Source organism: Macrosteles quadrilineatus, unplaced genomic scaffold (assembly GCF_028750875.1).
Source record: "Macrosteles quadrilineatus isolate MER2022 unplaced genomic scaffold, UCM_ALF_1.0 Scaffold_3__2_contigs__length_128488019, whole genome shotgun sequence".
NCBI lineage: Eukaryota > Metazoa > Arthropoda > Insecta > Hemiptera > Cicadellidae > Macrosteles > Macrosteles quadrilineatus.
In genome coordinates, this window is record NW_026542596.1 from 33,905,436 (window position 1) to 33,928,754 (window position 23,319).

The 23,319-nt window shown below is 36.3% G+C and overlaps 1 protein-coding gene across 1 annotated transcript in view; it reads left to right on the forward strand.

Moving 5' to 3' along the window:
- LOC128990385 (polyglutamylase complex subunit TTLL1) overlaps positions 1–23,319 on the forward strand; it is a 26,174-nt gene continuing 2,855 nt past the window's right edge. The window contains exons 1-10 of the mRNA XM_054412733.1: positions 1–133; positions 1,094–1,178; positions 1,910–2,044; positions 2,500–2,565; positions 6,676–6,854; positions 9,172–9,358; positions 9,812–10,013; positions 15,239–15,319; positions 16,127–16,276; positions 22,498–22,607. Of these exons, the coding sequence (XP_054268708.1) occupies positions 127–133; positions 1,094–1,178; positions 1,910–2,044; positions 2,500–2,565; positions 6,676–6,854; positions 9,172–9,358; positions 9,812–10,013; positions 15,239–15,319; positions 16,127–16,276; positions 22,498–22,607 (1,202 nt within the window). The 5' untranslated portion in view covers positions 1–126. The remainder of the gene's footprint in view (positions 134–1,093; positions 1,179–1,909; positions 2,045–2,499; positions 2,566–6,675; positions 6,855–9,171; positions 9,359–9,811; positions 10,014–15,238; positions 15,320–16,126; positions 16,277–22,497; positions 22,608–23,319) is intronic.

Consider the following 23,319-nt stretch of genomic DNA (forward strand, 5'->3'; position numbering starts at 1 on the left):
CCTTGACAATTTGTTTATTTCACACCATGGCAACCTTACTGCAGTTTTGAAATGAAACTATGGCTTCTCTGGGACCTGCTGCTGATAAACAAAAGAATAATACGTCTTCAACTTCTGGTTTGATATATGGAAGGTATGTTTTGAGTACAGTATCTTACAGTGTATTTTTGTATAGTTCAAATTTTATATTTAACAAGGTACCGGTATCTCCAAATCCAAAGAGCTAAAAGTTACATTACAAATTACTATGAACAGGTCAATACATCTCATCATATTTCTCAATCAGAATTGGTGTAGTCAAACCGTTATAGTGTAGTCAACTTATCTTTAAAAAAAATTATCAACATCAATTAATAGAGCCTAGTACCTATAGATCTAATATTGGACATTGCTGTCCCATATAGCCTTATTACTGTACCTACTTTATTACTCCCTATTATTGTAATTTGGAGACATTCTTCATAGAGATATGATAGGCTACTTAAAAATAACAGACTGACTTTTATATACAAAATGAAATAACAGACCACTTTTCATAAAAAAAAACAATCATTCTCCATGTGTGATGTGTATCCATCTTTTCAATTCTATTCCCAATGCAATCAAGGGCAAAGAAAATGATTTAAATAAATTTAAGCATGGTTTGAGGGAATATTTACTTAGTTGTAAAGGTTTTTTACAGTGTTTCTTCGTTTTTAAAATGAAAACAGCAGTATGTACTTCTTGAAGTTTGTATCTTTATTTTTATGGGTCTGATTTTATTTGTGTAGTTTTAGTGAATTTTGCTCTGTACATTTTTGTATTATTATGGCAATAAACAATTCTGATTCTGAAATAAAATAAGAGATGTGTTCCTAAATTTGGAACTATAGGCTATCCAAATTTTAACATTTATTTTATTTTATTTATTTTATATCCCTGGGTGAAACAATTAATCCTATAGGCCTAATGTTAAGATTCTTAATATTTTTATGAAAGTTTTCTTTGAATGTCATGTATTTTTGACAAAAATTAGCACTACACTTCAAGTTTTATTTTTATTTTTTAATTTATTTTGTGCACTGTTTGTTTACTTTTCAAATTCCTTTTTTAGTTATTGATGAAGAGGACACTGGCGATGAGTATGCTTTTCACAGAAAGAAAACAGCAGATAAAGGATGTCGGTTAGCTGGTTTGAGGTACTCAGAGTCAACAAATTTGCATAAAGTTTTGTATTTACTGATCATTGTTAGCATTTTATACCATGACAAAAAACAGCTTTTCTAGGGTTAATGCAGAGAAATGGCGTTCCAAAACCTCTAAGATCATATCTGAAAACCTTTTAAATTTAGATCAACTTTGTAGAAAAGGCTTATGGAACTTAATTAGGTATTGATGTCTTAGTTCCTTTGTCTTAGTATTGTGAAGCACAGATCTTGAACACGATTGATGCTAATAGTTAAAAGATTTTATAACAATAAAATAATCTTGTATTATTGGTACAACGTTTAAGACCACAGTTTGAGATAAGCTACAAAAAGAATTGTCTTGCAACAATTAATGTGTTATTTGATTGTTATCCAGCTTCCTCAAAAAATAGTGTGGGATTTTAAAAAGTAGAACGGTCATAACTTTTGGAGTTACTACTAGGGCCGTACTCAGACCGGGGTTTCCATACCGGAAAAACCATATACTTCAAGGGGAGGGGCAGGGCCCGGCCCAATATCTTTATTGGGACCTGCCAAAGCTGATGGGTACGGCCCTGGTTAACTACCACGACTGATTTCTTCTATGTATAATTTCTATGTTACTACTTCTAATTTAGGCCTCCTGTTATTATAATATACCTCTACTTAAGTCTATAATACTTGAGGACATTCAACTAAACATTGAACTAATATTACTGTAACTCACTTTGTGAATTTTGTAGAGTTGGAAGCAGTTTGGTTGACAAGGACCGTCGAGTAACTTACTGCTCGGATTTGGATCGATCCGTGCTTTTGACCAATTTTGAAAAACGAGGCTGGGTCCACGTTGGTCCTGATGATGATTGGAATTTTTATTGGTAAGAAAATTTAAGAATCACACTTTAATTGTTCTTGATTTCCATAATGTTTCAAAGGTTAAAAAAATAAATTTTATAGTTAGAGGTTGGCGGCCTTTAACCTTTAATACTGTATATCCGTTCATATTAGCCTCAAAAGCGTGTGTGAAAAAGTATCAATCAAAGCAAAGGATATCAAAATGTCTTAACGGAACTTGCTTCACTCAAATGCTTCATAAAGGTAGGGGGAAAATTTAAACAAATGAATGTTAAATAAGTTATATGACTCTTAACTATCCACCTATGTATACTGTATAAGTATAACGATGTTGAATCATTGACTTTGGGATTTTGAAGACATCCCATATGGACCAGCTGTCTTCATTAGAAGTTTAGCATGGGGATGGTATGTCTTGTATCAACACTAAAGGTAGAATTCACAGAGTTTTGAAATGTATTTTAATTTGTTATCACAGGGCTGGAATGCACACTTGCCGAAATTTATTTAGTGTCGACAGTGGATACAGGATGAATGAAAACCAGTAAGTGGTCCTAACTATTTACAGTAAATACACTTTATACATGGATACTGTTGTTATTTTTTGTCCATTAAAGGGACTGTATGTGTTTGTGTACCTAATTAAATGCATTTTTCTCACATCTCACTATATGTTGCTGATAGTTTAAAAATATTAGCAGTTAATAATTAACAATTAATTAATAGCAATAAATACAACGTTACCTGTGGGCTTCCCGTTTGACTTCATAAGTATTAATAAAACTATTGATTGCCGTACCAGTTTGAGTGGCATTTTGAAAGGCTTTTAATGGTTACTTAACATTGGACAACACTGGAACAACATTGGACTTAATCAACTGTAAGGGCAGAGCCCTAGTAGAGTATTTAAAAGCTCACTATGTCCTTTAAATAACTTCTTGATCAGCATTGTATGTGTTATTAAATTTACAGAAAGTAAATAAAAGAAACGTCTTATAACACTTAAAACATATATTTACGCTTATACTGTTACTCACAAGACGGTAAATATACAAAAAAAGATGGTAAGTGGTGATCGATTTCGATTGGACACTCCAATCATCATCAGACCCAATATAGGCGAATGACAAGAATCTTGAATGGCGTCCCTACTTATACCCTATTGGCTACCGGAAGCACCGGCCAATAAATTTTTATAAGTACAACTGGAATCGAAATTTACTTGTTCATTAATAAACTTATTTCTATTTTTACATTTATCCTTATAAATATACAGTTCTTCCCAAGCATTCATTACATATCCTTTCTTACAATTCTTTAAAATACCTAGACTATCCTCCATTTTTCCTATTGAGTGGCCATTTTGTAACAGGTGTGTGCGACATTTGATCTTTCCGGTTTGTTGTTCCTCCACGCAGATATGTGGTTTTTGAAGCGGTTAACGAAGTTCACAGTCTGTCCAATGTAGAAGCTACCACAATCTTTACAATTGATTTTATAGATGCCCGAAGTGTCGAATTTGTTACAATCTTCTATATTTGGGTGCAGTACTCATGGTGTTCTGAGTCCTGTTGGCTATTGAAACTCCGTATTTCTTGAATCTGTTAGCAGTCCTTTGTGTTGTAGTCCCCGTGTAGCTACATGTGACATATCTGGTGTTTTCCTCTTTTATCTCTTCTAATGTTGTTCTGCTGTGTGGCGTATTCTGCCTATTGATTTTCCTCCTCGTCTTTCTTGCGATGTTCTCTATCGTCTTGGTTCGAAATCCATTAACTTGAGCGATATTCTTAATGGTGTCCAGTTCTTTCTTCCTATTGGCTTGGCTAAGTGGGATCTTATAGGCACGGTACAGCATGGATCTAAAGGCTGCGGTCTTGTGGATTGTCGGATGGATAGATTTGCTGTTGATTGTAGTGTCCGTTTGCGTAGGTTTCCTGTAGATGTCAAACTCGATCTTGCTGTCTCTTTCTCTCTAATGTGTGGTCCAGGAAGTTGATCTTTTGTTTTCTTCAAACTCGTTGGCAAAGGAAAGGTGAGGTTCGGATGGTGGCTGTTTAGTGTCTGCATCATCGTTTTGTGCTCTTGCTCCTGTGCTTGTCTGAAGATAACAATAATGTCGTCTACATATCTAACATACAGTTTTACATCATGATTCTTTCTTACCCATCAGACCCTTAGTTAACTTTAAATGTGCTCCTACCTACAATGTTTCAAAATTGTTAGCAAGTAAGCTCAGCAATGATTTAGAATTAGAATATATATACAATGTAAAGAATAGTTATGAATTTGTTGAACGTGTGAAAAACATAGATGTAGATATGAATAGTAGGCTAGTCTCATTTGATATCGCAAATCTGTACACCAACATACCTGTATCTGAAATTGTAGATCTTGTAAAATGTAGGCTTTTACAGAATAGTTTAGACAATGAATATGTCAATCAGATTGTAAAATTGCTTGTGACTGTTTTAAAACAAAATTATTTTAAATTTAACAATAGATTTTACGAACAAACAGATGGTTTAGCTATAGGAAGTCCACTTTCGGCAATTTTGTCAGAAATATTTTTACAGAATCAGGGAAAAAAATTTTAAAGAGTTTAAGAAAGAATCATTATGTAAAACTGTATGTTAGATATGTAGACGACATTCTTGTTATCTTCAGACAAGCCCAGGAGCAAGAGCACGAAACGATGATGCAGACACTAAACAGCCACCATCCGAACCTCACCTTTGCCAACGAGTTTGAAGAAAACAAAAAGATCAACTTCCTGGACCTCACATTAGAGAGAAAAGACAGCAAGATCGAGTTTGACATCTACAGGAAACCTACGCAAACGGACACTACAATCAACAGCAAAATCTATCCATCCGACAATCCACAAGACCGCAGCCTTTAGATCCATGCTGTACCGTGCCTATAAGATCCCACTTAGCCAAGCCAATAGGAAGAAAGAACTGGACACCATTAAGAAGATCGCTCAAGTTAATGGATTTCGAACCAAAACGATAGAGGACATCGCAAGAAAGATGAGGAGGAAAATCAATAGGCAGAATACGCTACACAGCAGAACAACATTAGAAGAGATAAAAGAGGAAAACACCAGATATGTCACATTTAGCTACACGGGGACTACAACACAAAGGACTGCTAACAGATTCAAGAAATACGGAGTTTCAATAGCCAACAGGACTCAGAACACCATGAGTAAAATACTGCATCCAAATATAAAAGATTGTAACAAATTCGACACTTCGGGCATCTATAAAATCAATTGTAAAGATTGTGGTAGCTTCTACATTGGACAGACTGTGAACTTCGTTAACCGCTTCAAAAACCACACATCTGCGTGGAGGAACAACAAACCGGAAAGATCAAATGTCGCACACACCTGTTACAAAATGGCCACTCAATAGGAAAAATGGAGGATAGTCTAGGTATTTTAAAGAATTGTAAGAAAGGATATGTAATGAATGCTTGGGAAGAACTGTATATTTATAAGGATAAATGTAAAAATAGAAATAAGTTTATTAATGAACAAGTAAATTTCGATTCCAGTTGTACTTATAAAAATTTATTGGCCGGTGCTTCCGGTAGCCAATAGGGTATAAGTAGGGACGCCATTCAAGATTCTTGTCATTCGCCTATATTGGGTCTGATGATGATTGGAGTGTCCAATCGAAATCGATCACCACTTACCATCTTTTTTTGTATATTTACCGTCTTGTGAGTAACAGTATAAGCGTAAATATATGTTTTAAGTGTTATAAGACGTTTCTTTTATTTACTTTCCGTATGTCCTTTAAGCCTACTCATGAAAAAGATCAGCTCAATTGGTCAAGTAATTTTCACGTTATTGTTATTCTCCAAACATTCATATCTAGTTCCTTCCATCCAAGACAATGAATTGATCAGTAATGCACTAAAATTAATAACACAGTAATCCGTTTCCCAGAAATTTCTTTGGGGTAAAACAATCAAAATAGTTTTTTTATATAATTTTGGATTGGGAAAAAATAAAGTTAATAAGTTGATGAATTATGCACTTGAAAATAAAATTGCCCTATTCTCACAATAACACAAATTATTTATTAAATTAAAAACATAAACATCATTTTACAGTTCTCTTTGTGTATCACAGCTTGTTGATGCTCAGTTCATTTGAATATTGCAGATACCCCATTACCAAAATTTTTACGCACCTGTGTGATTTCTGTACCAAACGATCAAAACACCTATTTCCATTTGCCTATTTCAATTTGTACATCATTAATAAAGGTACCTACCCTAATAAAAACGGAAACGGTTCTGTAAAATAATACAGAGCAAAAATATAAGTAATATGTTATGTAAAATGCTTTAGTGTAACTTCAGTTTGTATAGTTTTAAAGTATATTCTTACCCATTGTAGCATTTCTGTAGCTGAAATAAAATTGTGTATTGTAGAGACATTGTTAAAATTTATTTTTTTAACTCGCCATGGGAATGCATAGGCTATATATAGCACATGACGGCTAACCGAAAAATTGATTATCCGAAACGGCTCTCCCCCCTTTATTTCGGTTAACCGGGGTTCTACTGTAGTTCCATACTCTTAATTTACTATCTTCATATAAATTTAGAAGAGATTCTCCTAAGCTACTTTGGATTTCAGAATGATCAATCACTTTCCCAACCATTACGAACTATCTAGAAAGGACTTATTGGTAAAGAATATAAAACGATATCGAAAAGAGATGGAAAGAGAAGGGAATCCGATAGCAGAGAGGGGAGATGTGCCCGGCCGATATTTGCATCTCGACTTCATCCCGATAACATTTGTCCTACCTGCGGGTGAGTTTATCAAGTTCTGTGTGTTATTACTATAATCATTGACTATTGGATACTGAAGTTGTATTAATAGTCAAAGCTATAATTCAATATTGACAGATGTGTCATTAGTTAGTAATAGTGGATATACATATTTTTCAAATGTTATTTTTTTACATCAGTTTGGTGGTTTGAATTAAGGGTTTTTAAAACTAAGCTTGGATTTCAAACCATCAGCAGAATAAAACATAAGGTGTTCTGTGGACACTTGATTTTTTTTAGTTAAAAAAGAACTCCAAGTGATTAAATTATTTAGCAAGGTATTGTAGCAAAGTATGAATAGCTATTTAAACACGATTCTTCAAAAAGATACCCTAAGAAGAGAAAATTCATGCAGGATAAAACAGGGTTCTTCATTATAATAAAGCAGGATATAACAGGATTTTCTTGACCTGGTAAGAGAGATATTTTTTGTTGTGTGAAAATGCTGCTGAGACAACAATTTAGAGGAAGGCCAAATCACAGACAATGGAAACTGGCTAAATATAATCAGGGTATAACAGATTAGAAGTAATCTTCACATAGTATTCTTTTTAGCTATGTCAGTGTGTGCTTTCAGCTTTAACAGTCACAAAGGGGGGGGGGGCGAACCAGGAGGTCTGGGTGATTGGGGGGTGACAAATTATTCTACGCAATGCGTATGCACTACTGTATTACATTACATGCAGTAAACAAATACATATACTGTATTTAAGCCCCGAGGGGGGGGGCGATTGCCCCCTGTGCCCCCCCCTCTGGATCCCACCACTGAGCTATGTATCCCATTTATTTATTTATTTGTATACGGCAAACACCATTTTACATTTAACATTGCAATTTATACTACAGATGGCCAAAAAAAGATTGCATAATAATACATGCGACCATTACAACTATCTCCTATACCCACACTCAATTAACAAAACACAGTTGAGAAAATAAATATATGATAAATAATATCACAGCAAGTGGCAATAAAAGCTAGTTAACATGCAGGAACAATAATACTATAAATAATAACGAAGTAGAGACTAAATATAAGCAAACCCAAAAATATGAAACACTACAAAATAAATACATAGTATGGCGGCAAAAACAGCAAATTTACAGAAGCGAACAATGTACAAAAGGTACGGTAAACTCTGAAGAAAAAAAACTTAACAATAAAGGCAACAACAAGATATACCATAAATATTAATAAATATTAAAAAGTAATGCACAGAAGTGAGGGGAGTCGAGGGCCCCAACACTACCACACACTCTTGAACCACACACAGAAACATTGCACTCACTGGCTCGGAAGTGAGGGGAGTCGACGGCCCCAACACTAAGTCATTGCCACACTCCTAACGAAAAGCTAATAAAAAAAAATCAAACATGCACATGCTCCTCTGACGAGTAGAAGTTGGTTAGCTCTTTCCTAAGACGATTCTCGGAGAACTGAATCAGGTCGATGTAACTGGGCAGGCTGTTTCCCAGACGATGAAGGCGAGGCAGAGCACTGTGGTAAGAGTACAGTGTCGGACAATGAGCTCTCTCAAAGAGTCCTCTGGATCGAACCACCCGAGCACAACAAAAATCAACCCTGCTCAGCAAATCTGGTGAATCGACCGAGGCTGTGATGATCTTCCTTAAGAGCATCAGATCAAAGATTTTGCGTCTCGAACTCAGAGGAAGAAGTCCAAACCGACGTCCAAACTGGACGTACCATCTCATCCAGTGGTACTTCAAGGTAGCGAAAGCCCAGACTCACTCCAAGTACTCGGAGAAATTTTCTCTGTACACCCTCGAGAAGATCAACATGGCATATCAGGTATGGTGACCAAACTGGCGAGCAGTACTCCAACAAAGGGCGGACCAGCTGCACATACAAAGTCCTTAGGGCATGAGGTGAAAACCCATCTCGAGACATTCGGACAACAAATCCCAGAGCAGAATAAGCCCTCTTACTTATGTTTCTTAAGTGAGGTTCAGGACTTAGATTCGAGGAAACAGTTACTCCGAGATCTTTCACTGTAGAGGATCGGTGGAGAGTCGAACCAAATAAGGTATAGTTGAATACCGTTACATTCGTGCGACTTTTTTTTTTTTTATTAATAAATCAGATTTTTTTCAAATTCTTACTTCAATTAAAGCGGTATTTCGCTAGTTTTGATTATATTATCCTATATGTTTTGGTCAAAGAACCTTCAGTGAAATGCCAGCTTTAATTTTGAGCTATTGATTATTAAGATCGGACATAAGTGAAGCACGCTTCTGAATATTTCTTTGGCTTCTGTTTGTGCCCATTGATTTGTTGTAGACTATAACATGTTTGTGGAGGAGTATCGTAAAAGCCCACAGAGCACCTGGATAATGAAGCCTTGTGGGAAGTCCCAAGGTGCCGGGATATTCCTGATCAACAAACTGTCAAAGTTGAAACGCTGGTCGAGAGAGAGCAAGACACCTTTTAACCCGTCACTGGTGAAGGAATCTTATGTGATTTCAAGGTATGCATAGTTGGTAAAAACGTTGTTTCCTATACAAATGAACTATTCAAAGAATATTTCATGATTTCAGCTAAGTAAGGAGAGAAATATTGATCGATTGTATACAAAATTGAGCGCAAGACTTTTGTTGATGAGGTCAGGGTTCAAATCCAAACAATTATCAATGGTATTTGCTGACTTAGTGATAACGATGCTGTAATCTAGTAATTTGAAGCTCAGAAACCTTATGCTATTGATCCAACTGAGAAAAAAAGGTTTCTGAGGCAAGGAAAACTACATCTAGGAGATCTCTCAATCTATTTAATAACTGTATTGACATAAAGGTAAGTGAATACTGAATTGTGAAACAAATTGCAACTAGGCAACTTTTAATTTAGTTTAGCAACATTAATGCATTGGTGTTTGGATAAATATTTACTGAAATAAAAATGTTTATTGCTTTCCCTTTTTAAGGTACATTGAAAATCCTCTTTTAATTGGTGGTAAAAAATTTGATCTCCGGTTGTACGTGTTGGTTACCTCATTTCGGCCATTGAAAGCCTACCTGTTTAAGCTGGGATTCTGCAGATTTTGCACGGTGAAGTACGATACGAGCATACAGGAGCTGGACAACATGTATGTGCATCTGACGAACGTTTCTGTTCAGAAACATGGGGTGAGTCATAACTAGGTTCTAATAGTTAGGCATACGCTTTAGAAATCTAAATAAATTCGGTAATTCAGTGAGTCAGTGGCTCAGTCAGTAGCGCCATGGACATCGGCAGCTGGTACAGGCCACTACTTTATATCAGTACAGTTCACCCTCATATTGTAATTGTGCCAGCTCACGCCTTGCTTTGCTTGATACGTTCCATGCCCAGGTCGGTAGCTTATGTGGACAGGCAAATGCAAGGATAAAAGAGGCCACTAACTTCTTAATGTTTAAAGAAAGTCAAAAGTAGGTACTGTCAGAACATAGTAGATAGATGTAGACAATTATTGGGAAGTTCATATTTGTAGCTTTGAGCTGGTGGTAGCTCTGCAAGACTGACAAATATAGCCTATAAAAGTGTTAAAGTGTTTGCCTGAAAAAAAAGAATTATTTTTTCATTTAATATTTTTTAAAGACTGTTAAGTTTATTAATTGTTGCACAATTTAAGTAAATAATGTGAACATAAGGAGAAAGAGCCTTATAATGCGCGGCCACTCTGGTGGCACACGACCGCTACTGCTCACTTTTAGCGGGCCATGTTATCATATGGACCTTATTAAGCGACGCGACTGCAGTGGCGAGGCACGCGATTGTCGCTGCCTGGCCACTCCAGTCGCGCACCCTCGCTACTAGTCGCGAGCCCACGCGACTGTCGCACCACCAGCGGGCCATGTTATCATATGCTGTTTATTACGCGCAGCCACAGTCGCGGGCCACAGCGGACCCTACTCTCTGTTCTCGGCTCAGTCCTGATTTTTGTTTCAACATTTTATTATATTAACTATATTATCTATATATTAATAAATATTGGTTTTCTTTTCCGAGTAGGTTCGGCTCTTCTACCTGACCGAATTTCATAATTTTGGTCTTAAATTAAAGGTGTTCACGAACAGATTTGCCACCAAGCATCATAATTCATGTATCTACTGTATTACTCAACCAAAAAAATAAATCAGATTTTTTTCAAATTCTTACTTCAATTAAAGCGGTATTTCGCTAGTTTTGATTATATTATCCTATATGTTTTGGTCAAAGAACCTTCAGTGAAATGCCAGCTTTAATTTTGAGCTGTTGATTATTAAGATCGGACATAAGTGAAGCACGCTTCTGAATCACGAATCAACGGTTATAATTATTATTTTAACACTTATCTGCAATCAATGATACGTAACTCCATTTTTATTTAAGTTATTTTTTATGACTTGGTCTTAAAATAGGCTACCCCTCAAAACAAAGGCTTTCATTTGAGATGTTGACCATTTGAATCAGTTAAGTTCAAGATACAGTCTGTATTACTCAATAATATTACCGTTATTGTGTATTTTATGTTGACCAGGGCAACGCCGAGTTTTGCTGCTAATATTGTGTTAATATTATGATTATATCAAATCAAAATCATTATAATATTTAATTTAAGGTAAGTGCTACCCTCTCCTTAGCTGAAAAAAAAATTATCAATTTTCTTATACAATACGGTTAAGTCGCCTTCTATGCTTCCTAAAAGGTTATCAAAAGAACGTCTCGTCTCCCCCAAAACAACCAAAATACATCTTATCATCCTCTCTAAGATCATTATATAAAAACTAAAAAATACTCCTGAATGTCTTACTTTTAGTAACGGATTGCCTCCCAATACTTTTTTTCGTCTACGTTTACGACGCTTTAGTAAAAGTAAAATAGATCAGCTTCTTTACCTATTCACTCTGAAAAACTACATGCAAGTCCGTATAAAATTCGGTTGGACGCGTGACCTCGCCACACCTGTCGCTACTCCTAGCCACACGTGTGGCTACCCCAAGTGACTTGCAGTAGCGGTCGCGCGCGACTCGAGTGGCCGCGCATAATAAGGCTCTAAGCTCCTGCCAAGAAATAAAAAATATAGAATGTAGTTCACTCACTACATTCTATTTTTTATTTACTACCATAATTCTCTATGGTTCAGAGATATGGACATCAATAGATAGATCCAGAAGAAGTTAATAACTTTTAAAAATAAAATAATGAGAAGGATATCATGGACCATTTGAAGACGGGATATGCAGAATACTGAAAAATAGAGAACTCAGAAACTTGTACAGGAGATATTGAGGTGATGTTAAGATGGTGGAGAATTGGGTGGTTTGGTCATGTGAGAAAAAGAGAGGAGGATGCAACAATAAGAAGGGTTTGGAGAGGTTGACCAGAAGGTGGGCTGGGAAGACCAAGATTAAGTTGGAATGATCAAAAGCTGGAGATAGAACAAGAATTGGGAAGTGGACATGGCGGAGGACAGAGGAGTCTGGAGGCAACTTGTCGGCTCGGCGAGGCCAAAACTCTTGGGTTTGAGTGGCCACAAGAGTAAGAAGTAAAACTGAACAGGAATTAAAATGTTAAGACTATGTGAGTAAGTGTCCAATAGTCCCAAAAAAGTGTTTTTTATGAATACTAAAAAATTTTTACTGGTCAGTATTCGACATGTCCAGTCACCTGTTTCCAGACATGCACTTTGTCGAGCAGTTTTGTGATAGCACCGCCTCACGTGATTGGTCAGATTTTCAAATATCGAAGAGTGGGAGAGACGCTATGATATTTGTAATGACTAAATCCAGTTCCGCTTATGTCTTCACCGTGGTAACTCCCGTGTACTCGACTCGCGGTTAATATTGCATTACGCATTTCTTGCACGTGGTCTCTTTACCAGTGTTTTATAACTTACCCTCGTTCTCGCTTTATGCAGCGTCCGTCTGATAAAGTATTATTTCATCCAGTTCACCGCATAATTCTCAATTTAAATACATCAAGACGCCAGTTTTTTTATAAGCTATTTCTCACTTTTCATGTTAAATTTCATGTTATTTCAAGAAACTTCAAGCTCCAGTTTAAAGTCTTAAATCATTTTTACTTTGCATTTTAATTTGCTATTTTTAAGATTTATTATTTTTGTGCAAGGCATAAAGAAGAGTGCCAAGTGTGAATATTTTTATTTTCATTTTTAATTCAAATATCACACGAATAAAGTGATAAAATCTCAAGAGGAAGTGATTTTTTATTTAATTTAAAATGCTAGAGAATAGCTTTTTTACTCTCTAATGATTAACGAAATTACCTATATCAACTCTGCACATCATCATCTCTACATACGACCAACATCATCTCATCGTCCCCTACAGAAGGCGCCTTCTTCCCCCAGCAGTGAGGTCCTAACTCCCCTATGCTGCCATCTCTCTCATCGACAGGATCTTCACACCTCTACGACTTCACTTCTTCAGCTTCAAGACACCTACACTCAGTAAAATTGGAAATCAGGTACTCTCAGCGTTTCATTTTAATATATTTTATTCATGTCACAAGAGTGCTTTAAATGTTTGTTTTCTTTACAGGACTTTCAGCTTTTAATATCTTTGAAAAATCCTAATTCCAGCATTTATGCTGTAGTAGTCAAGCGCTGTACAGTTAACATAGCCCGCACCTTGCGTCACTATTCAAAATTTAAGATGGTCTCTGCTCTTATAAATTGGAAGTACGCAAAGCACCGTTCATTTACGTTAGTAAATTTTTCAACTAAAAATACTTATTTATTTATTTATTTATTGAACACCAACGGCAAACACCATTTTACATTAAGTAGCTACAAATAGGAAAATATTATAAACATTTAATAATTAACAGAGGAGTAGAAAACAATATTTAAAACTAATTATTACATGGCAAAACAATGGATATTGATGTTACAGAAAAATATAACAATGTATAAAAAATATAACAATAACAAAATATAACAATGAATATATCAATAACAAGAATACAAACAAAATAGATCACAACATTAACAAGAGAAAAATCAACAACAAAGGAACAACAACAACAATGCTTTTACGGGGTACCCTCAAGGATGCTGTCAGCCGCAGAACGCCGTACCACTCCCAAGGAGGCAGTTAGAAGGTCAACAGAGCTGCTTATCACATTCCCGAGGCGCATAATCCGGGGAATGGGACTGGATCTGGCGTAGTTAGTCCCAGTATGGTCAAGTTCAAATACACGCTGATGTCTCGTGATTCTCGAAGGAACATGGAAGTTTATCCTTACCAGCAAGAAGGGGCAGTTGACTTGGTTATTTATCAGTTTGTAAAGAAAGGTCACATCAGCCACTCGCTTTCTGTTTTCAAGACTCGGAATGTCATACATATTAGAGAGCTCGTCAACCCGGACGTCACGAAAGTCAAGTCCAGCACGACATCCCAGGAACCTGATGAAGCGTCTTTGTACCGACTGAAGATGGTAAATATTGCCAAGATGGTATGGTGACCAAACCAAGGAAGCATACTCGAGTAGCTGAAGGATGAGAGACTTGTACAGGATAATACAGGCATGGTTGCTCAAACCATGTCTAGCAGAGCGGAATACCAATCCGAGCATACGAGAGGCTCTGGTGCAGATTTGGTTTATGTGGTGTCCAAACTCGAATGAGGAGTCAATTAGAACACCAAGATCCTTGATGGTATTGCATCTCTCAACCCGGTTACCATCAAGAGAGTAGTCAGCTAACACTGTATTTATTTCCTGCTGAACGTGATCAATTTGGTTTTTGTGGGATTCACAGCCATGTCATTAGAGAGGCACCAGCCAAATACGTCGTCGAGGGTGTCCTGCAAGGACTGGCAGTCATGATGGGATGCAACTTCAACGAGTAGCTTAATGTCACTTGCAAATAGAAGAAATGGGACTTTGATGACCTTCTTAATGTCATTAATAAAGATGGAAAACAAGAACGGTCCAAGATGAGACCCCTGAGGAACACCAGAACTAAAAATGCTAAAGTTATAACTAAAAAAAAAGTTAGAACTAAAGGAATACTAAAGTTTTTGTAGCTTTAATTATACATTAACCAACATTGTAGACTTCCCATTCCATTGTAGAATTTGAAGCTTGTTTTTCATGTTGGTGACACTGATTGCTAGTGTCGGAATTTTGTTTCTACTATTTGGTTAGGCTTATATAACTAGTGGGCGAGTTGCTTATGATTATAACTGATATAACAAGAAACTAATTGTGAACAAAAACACAATCCTAGCGGCACCAGACAGAACTAACAATAAAAGTGGCTTCTTCTTTTCTATAAGGGTGACGAATCTAATAAGGAAGTATTATATGTTTTAATAATGTAGGTAGTGAATGGTAGTGATTACTGAAAATCTGTATTGTTTTTCAGGGTGAATACAATAGCATGCATGGAGGGAAGATGTCATTGCACAACTTGCAGTTATACCTAGAGAGTACTCGTGGGAAAGAGGTAGTACGGATTCTCACCTGCATAAATATCATGATTTGTGACGTAAGGATGAGCATTGATAGCCGATGTTTTTCTTTTGATGTTCAATGTTTTTCTATTGATGTTTGATGTTTTTTACATCGATGGTAGATTACCTATGTTTTTGGCCAAGTTTTTAAATATCATAACTGAATTCTATTAGTTTTAGGTTAATTAGCAGTTGCAGTACAGAGAGCAGACAAAAATCTGAAAAACACATAGATTAACATCTATGTTTTTTCCCCGAAAGATTCGTTGTTATCGGTACATCGATTGTTGACCTATCGATGCTCATCCCTATCGTGACGTAAATTTATTACTTTTTGGAACATTAATAGTATTATCAAACAATATCTGTTGTGCTGAGATTTGTGTAGCAAAATTATAAAATAAACCATGGACTACTGACAGAGGTAAGAGCTTTAATTAGTCATCGCTGTCATTCAAGACGATACACAAAACAAATTTTAACCTTTAAGTCAAATAAGTCTCATTTGTAGGATCTTTGGTAATCTCTTGGAGTTTGATGCGGTAGGGACGGGTTCGATTCCCGTGTCGGGGCGTAGGCGTGTCGCCCACAAAACATACATTTTGGGGTTTGGACAGTTTTCCCCAAAAGGGATTGAATAACACTCTCTTTAATGTCTTCTAAAAAAAAATCCATTTAACTAGACAACAAAAAAACCTAGAATAGGTTTGAAGAAGAAAAACTACAAATCTAACTGAATTTTTTATGTTGTTTTTTTTTAACATGATCACCACAGGTTTTGATAAGACTTTGATTGACAGGTGACTCAGCGGCTGTTTGACAACATCTCCTGGCTGATTGTTCACTCTCTGAAGGCCGTAAGTTACATCATGGCTAACGACAGACACTGCTTCGAGTGTTACGGCTACGACATCATCATCGACAACACACTCAAGCCTTGGCTGGTTGAGGTAAACTCACTCTTCTTTCAATACGTAGCAACATTTATTCACACTGAGTGTGGACGAGATTCCAATTCTCATGTGGACTTAATAAATTAAAATTTATGTAATAAATTAATTAATTTATATTAAAAATTTGTCATAAAATAAGTTTTAGTCAGAGAAATATAGGATATGACCTTAAAAAAATTGCAAGAAAACGTTTTATGGTTTTATTTTGTAGTGTTGGGTTTGCAGAACGACATACTAAAAGTTGCCAAAAATCGGTGCACGTGAAAACCACTAAAATCACAATTTAAAATGGCGGCTTTTCCCAACATTGAAAAAATTTTGAAAACTACATGCATCTTGATTAAGCATTTTTTGAGAAACTGACTTGGGACCACCGCCAATATTTATTGGGTCGTTAGTACTTCATTTTGATAGGCAATGCGTTTTTGGCCGCCATCTTGGATCCGCCAAATTGGACATCGATATATTTTTGTAAATGTAATGATAGTGTTGTGACACATAATTTCATTCTACATTTTTACACTGATTTCAATGCCAAAATCCGTTTTTAAATATATTTTTTTGTTTAGAATATATGTTCAAACGAAAACTCTCCCCCATACATTCTTATGGACGTTTCGTAGTTTGATAATTTTTTAAAAATTATTTTTCTTATATCTCCAGTTCTTATTAACGGCTGCAGTTCGTTCTAGCCTTAAAATATTCAGTAATATAAGGGCTTCCATTTGAGCTCTTGAGCATTAAAATCAGACGAGTTAAAGACCAGCTATGAACCTCAGAACAATATCAATTTTAACTTTTTAGAAATATATTTTTATTAAAAGATTTATAACTCAGGTTGTTAATACGTCACCAAGTTCTTTCTGGTCTTAAATTACTCTGTAAATGTTTTTTTTTAACTTTATTTATCACTAAATAAAATCTGAAAAATTTTAAATGAGTCATGAATCTTCATTTAACAGTAAATTATTTCTTTTTAGAAATTTGTCTTTAGTTAAGGACATATATCCCGAACCCTAATTACTCCCAATAAGTAATCCATTGCTAAAATAAAAGTCAATAATGTTACAAATTATTTAAGACTATAAAAAGTTTTGGGAGTGATTTAGAATTGGGGATATACTAACTAAAGACAAATTTCAAAATGAATACATTTTAATGTTAAATTAAGATCCACGAGTCATTTTAAAATTGTCAGATTTTGTTTAACGATTATAAAATCAAACATTTACTGAGTAATTTGAGACCATAAAGAACTTGGTGTGCGTATTAACAACCCGAGTTATAAATCTTTTAATAAAAATATATTTCTAAAAAGTTAAAACTGATATTGTTCTGAGGTTCGTAGGTGGTCTTTAACTCGTCTGATTTTCATGCTCAAGAGCTCAAATAGAAGCCCTTTACTGAATATTTTAAGGCTAGAACGAACTGCAGCCGTTAATAAGAACTGGAGATATAAGAAAAATAATTTTTTTTAAATTATCAAACTACGAAACGTCTATAAGAATGTATGGGGGAGAGTTTTCATTTGAACATATCTTCTAAACGAAAAAATATATTTAAAAACGGATTTTGGCACTGAAATCTGTGTAAAAATGTAGTTTGAAATTATATGTGTCACAACACTATTATTACGTTAAAAAAAATATATCTATGTCCAATATATGGCAGATCCAAGATGGCGTCCAAAAACGCGTTCCCTATCAAAATGAAGTACTAACGACCCAATAAATATCGGCGGTGGTCCGAAGTTAGTTTCTCAAAAAATTTCCATACACAACGCATGTAGTATCTTTTTTCAAAATTTGTTCAATGTTGGGAAAAGCTGCAATTTTAAATTGTGATTTTAGTGGTTTTCTCGTGCACTGATTTTTGGCAACTTTTAGTATGTCGTTCTGCAAACCCAACACTAAATACAGGGAGCGGCAGAAATATCTGACGGTTTTCAAGCGAGTACCGTCCGGCAGCCAAGTGGAGGAGGGTGGTGGGGAGCGGCTCATTCTCAAGGCCAAGTGTGACAATTTTAGTCGCCATAGAGCAGTGGACCGGTATACATCGCGCGTTGTCGTTGAGGCGTATTTTAAAAATGGCGATTTTGTTGTTGATAACAACGTAAGTTTCGTAGGCATTTTAATGTGGCTCGTGGGGAACCTATACCATCCCGAAACACAATCGGATACCTTTAGATCCACAGGATCAACTGCAAAACGTAGGCCTACAGGCCGTCCAAGGTCAGTGAGGACGCCGGAGAACGTGGAGCGAGTGCGACAAACTGTGCTAACGAGCCCGCATCGCCCGGCGCGTGGACAAGCTGCTGCTCATGGCATGTCTGAGCGCTCTATTCGACAAATTTTGCTGAAGTTGTTGGACGATTGCTATTTCATATGGGTGAAAGTGAAGGTCTGAGTGCAAAATTCGTCGAGTAGAGCGCTCAGACATGCCATGAGCAGCAGCTTGTCCACGCGCCGGGCGATGCGGGCTCGTTAACACAGTTTGTCGCACTCGCTCCACGTTCTCCGGCGTCCTCACTGACCTTGGACGGCCTGTAGGCCTACGTTTTGCAGTTGATCCTGTGGATCTAAAGGTATCCGATTGTGTTTCGGGATGGGATAGGTTCCCCACGAGCCACATTAAAATGCCTACGAAACTTACGTTGCTATAAACAACAAAATCGCCATTTTTAAAATACGCCTCAACGACAAACGCGCGATGTATACCGGTCCACTGCTCTATGGCGACTAAAATTGTCACACTTGGCCTTGAGAATGAGCCGCTCCCCACCACCCTCCTCCACTTGGCTGCCGGGCGGTACTCGCTTGAAAACCGTCAGATATTTCTGCCGCTCCCTGTATTAAAACCATAAAACGTTTTCTTACAATTTTTTTAATGATCTCTGTGTCAGTTTTCTTAGTTTACTTGGACTATTAGGCTTTATAATCCCAGCCTTACTCAAGGTTTAAGCAAATTATGAATAGGTCGAGCCTGAACATGGAAATCATTTACCAAAATAGTCACCTTATTGGAGTACCATTCAATTGTAGCTAGGTTGTTTGTTCCATAGGCTACAGCCACACAAGGCGACATTTCAACCCCCTCGGCATTAATAAAATCCATGTGTGTAGCCCCTGAGCTGTTGGACATAATGTACGACTAAATTACTCACGTGATCCTATCACAGCTCAATGAAATATGTCAATTCAGGACATGTTTCGGTGTTAAAACACCATCGTCAGCTTCAGGTTCATGGTCTAGTCTGTCCCTTGCTACCTGTGCAGCCGGTCATCTTTTGTTAGAACAGGCCTGTTTCTTAAATGTTTAATTGTTTTATGTATTTGTTCATGCCGTTTCGTACTGTGTTTATCTTCTGACGATGTTAACTACTGACCAACTCTACATATGTACCTGAAGCTGACGATGGTGTTTTAACACCGAAACATGTCCTGAATTGACATATTTTATTGAGCTGTGACGGGATTATCTAAGTAATTTAGTCTTACATCTTTCAGTCCACTGACCTTTTTACAATACCAGTAAATAGATCTTCGAGATGTTATGTTCTATTTTCAAAATAGTGTCATTGATTATGGAAATACGTAAGGATCTATGACAGTTTTTGGATTAGGTCTTATCAATGTTTTTGGTATTTTTTTACAGGATTAAAGTCTACAATTTAAGCGAATCTTTTACAATTTAAATAATTTAGTCAGAGTATTTTCATACGTGCATCGACACCTCTTTATATTTCGTACTAGGACGTAATAGCTTTAACCCATTTGTCAGCATTAAAACAAATACAAATTTTATTAAATAAATGTGGTACGGTTACACTATGTTTTTGAAACAAATGTGGACGTCTAAATTGTCAAATCACAGTCTAATGCTTTCTGTTGCTATTTATTGCATATCTCATTACCCCCGCCGCAACAAACCTGCAGACTAAGTAAAACATTTACTTTTGTCTGGCTAGATTTCCTCTAAAAGGTTTCCTTAAAATTGTCGGATTTACTTCCTATAATAAGATAAATTTTAATGAGTGTTTAGGTTTGCTGCTACAGAGAAGGTGTGCTTGTTAATTACTAAATTTTATTAAAATATATCCATAAACAGGCAAACTACATTACAAGTACAACCATTTAATCCCCATAAAAATATCATGGGCATTTCAAATTTACAGTTGTTTTAATTATCTCCATAACTAAACTTAAAAAAACTAACTTAAAAAAAATTACCTCGCTTAACGAGGTAATCATTCCTGGACATGCAATAGTCACCACGTTGAAAATTTAAGTATTAAATCATTCAGGAATCGCCTTATGAGTCCAAATTGGTTCAGTAACGAGTTAGGGAACGAAATTGACCTGTTTTATCATCATTTCCATTTTACACTATTTAGCAGTTTAGTTTGGAAAGTTAGCTATATTTCTGTTTTCTAGTTAAATTATAAGTAATCAAAGCTGGCTTGGCCTGCTTCTGGTTTGAGTAAAGATTTCCGCCCTCTGGTTCCCCAACAACAATTCCTATTAAATTGTCATTTTAAGATGGTAGTAGAGAGCACGTTCTTAATTGCAACATGCTAGTGTGCTCCAGGCCCTAGCACCCAAACAGCCAAGAATGGAAAATTATATGTTGTATGTTAGTAGTTGGTTTTTTGTTCCATTGTCGGGTCCAATTGTAAAGGGAAAAGCTTTCAAACTGTACGAAATGTTGGGTGGTGAACTAGACAAGTTCAACGCAAGTGAAGGGTGGCTTCACCGTTGGAAGTTACGCCACGGCATTCGACACGTAAAGATTATGGGGGAGAAGCTTTCAGCAGATCATAACGCTGCTTAAGACTTTTTTTTAACAAATTTGAACCGTTGGTTTAAGAGTAGGGGCTGGTAGCAGAACAAGTCTACAACATAGATGAGGCAGGGCTCAACTATAAAATGCTGCCAAAATCAACCCTTGCCGCAAAAAATGAAACCGTTTTCGGAACAAAGGATAGACTAACTATTGCCAATTGTAGCAATGCAAGTGGAGTCACAAACTCCCATTATTTTTAATAGGGAAATCAAAGAAGCCAAGAGCTTTTAAGAATATAAACATGGCCATACTTCCGGTATAATACCAGAATCAATCTGCAGCTTGGATGGATTCTGCATTGTTTAAGGATTGGTTTTTTGACACATTTGTACCTGAGGTTAAAAAACATTTGAAATTGAAAATCTGCCAGCTAAAGCAGTCTTGCTTCTGGATAAAGCCCCCCTGGATAAGTCACCCTTCTGATAGCCAACTTAAAAAAGGAAACATCAAAGCTATGTTTTTACCTCATGTGACACCTTTGATAAAGCCGATGGATCAAGGTGTCATCGAGTGGTTGAAGAGGAGATACAGGAAGAAATATGTCAGATCTCTGGGTGGAGAAAACAGAAGAAGGCTTAAACCTTTTTGAAGCAATGAAGGATCTTAAAATCAAGGAACCTCTACAATTCGAACCGCATTATCATGAGCTTCTGTAATTAGAATTTAGAACAAAAAATACGCCTGTTGAAACATGATTTGACTCTCTTATTGATGTTCCCACGATGTGTTCATTAGTCTCCATTCTCTCAAACTCTCTACACTTAAAACTGGGACCTAACCTAATACAAAATTTTATTTATTCTGATCTCTATAATTCAAACTTCCTATAGTTCGAAATATATTGGCTTTCCTCTGAAATTCGAATTAGCGAGGTTCTACTATAATATCACAAGCTATTTCAAGCCAGTCAATTGACAACTTTTTTAGGCTGTGTCTACTATTTTGCAATGCAAACTTACAGTTCGTTTCGCAAGAGAAAAATCAAACAAAAAGATGTGCAGTAACCAAAGAAGATGGTAGCACAGCTGGCAGGCTCACACATTCACCTAGGGAGGATGATATTGGTTCGAAATAATATTGAAATCTTTTATTGATCATGGAGTGGACTTGTTAGTTTTGATTGTTCTTAAAATTCTTCTTTACTTATGTCAGCTGTGCAATAAACAATCGAGTGTCGATACAATCAGGAACTATACTATACCTATACTTCCGTTTCTGGCACGACGGGAAGGAGTTCTTACCACACAGGAGACTCAATGTTTGTTTTGAAACCATACTTATGTAAACATGCGCAAGCCAGTTTTTCACTTGCGAAACGAACAGTACAATGACATTGAAAACTATAAATACTTACTAAAAGAATTAATCTGTTTCAGGTGAATGCTGCTCCTTCCCTAAGCTCAACAACTGTGAATGATAGAATCCTAAAATATAAATTGATAAACAACATTCTGAATATTGTCTTGCCTCCAGATGGCATACCAGAGTAAGTGCAATCTCCGATTTAAATAACTGAGCTTAATTCAGTGAGAGTCTTGGGATTCTTATTCTCGATTCCTCAAAAAACATTTTATTGGATTATGTTTATTCAACTTTTTCCCAGCTTTGCTAGCCAAGTCCTGTGTAACATGTGAAAAAATTAGACGTAGGAATTGGCTAACTCTGGAACTCGCTAACTCGGTTGTGTGTCGGAACTGGTTAACAGTCCCAGCCAGGAATTGGCAAACTCCGGAACCCGCTAACTTGATTTTGTCCCGCGGTGGAATTCGCTAACTCTGGAAGTCACTAACCCGGCTGCACCCACTGCATGGAGCAATGCCAACCTTGTACGACGAAATAATCGTACACAGACGTATTTCAAAATTTCAGTAACAATAAAGATACAGTAATTGTTATTTTTTTTGTTATCAATTCCACATTTAACAGCACTTTTAAAAGGCAATTAAAAAAATAAATAAAAAGTGATTTTTTTATTTAACTGTGCAACGTCCGATTAAATGTTTATGATTTCAATCTTAAATATAAATGCCAGAATTATGGGAAAATAACAGAATATGAAACATATTAAAAATCCAGTACTACCAACTAAACCACTATGAAATTAAGCTAAAAAACATGCGAGTTCTCAAGCACGGATGACAAATGTAATGAACAAATTAATGGATGTCCAAGGAGGACTATAAGGTAGACGATCAAGT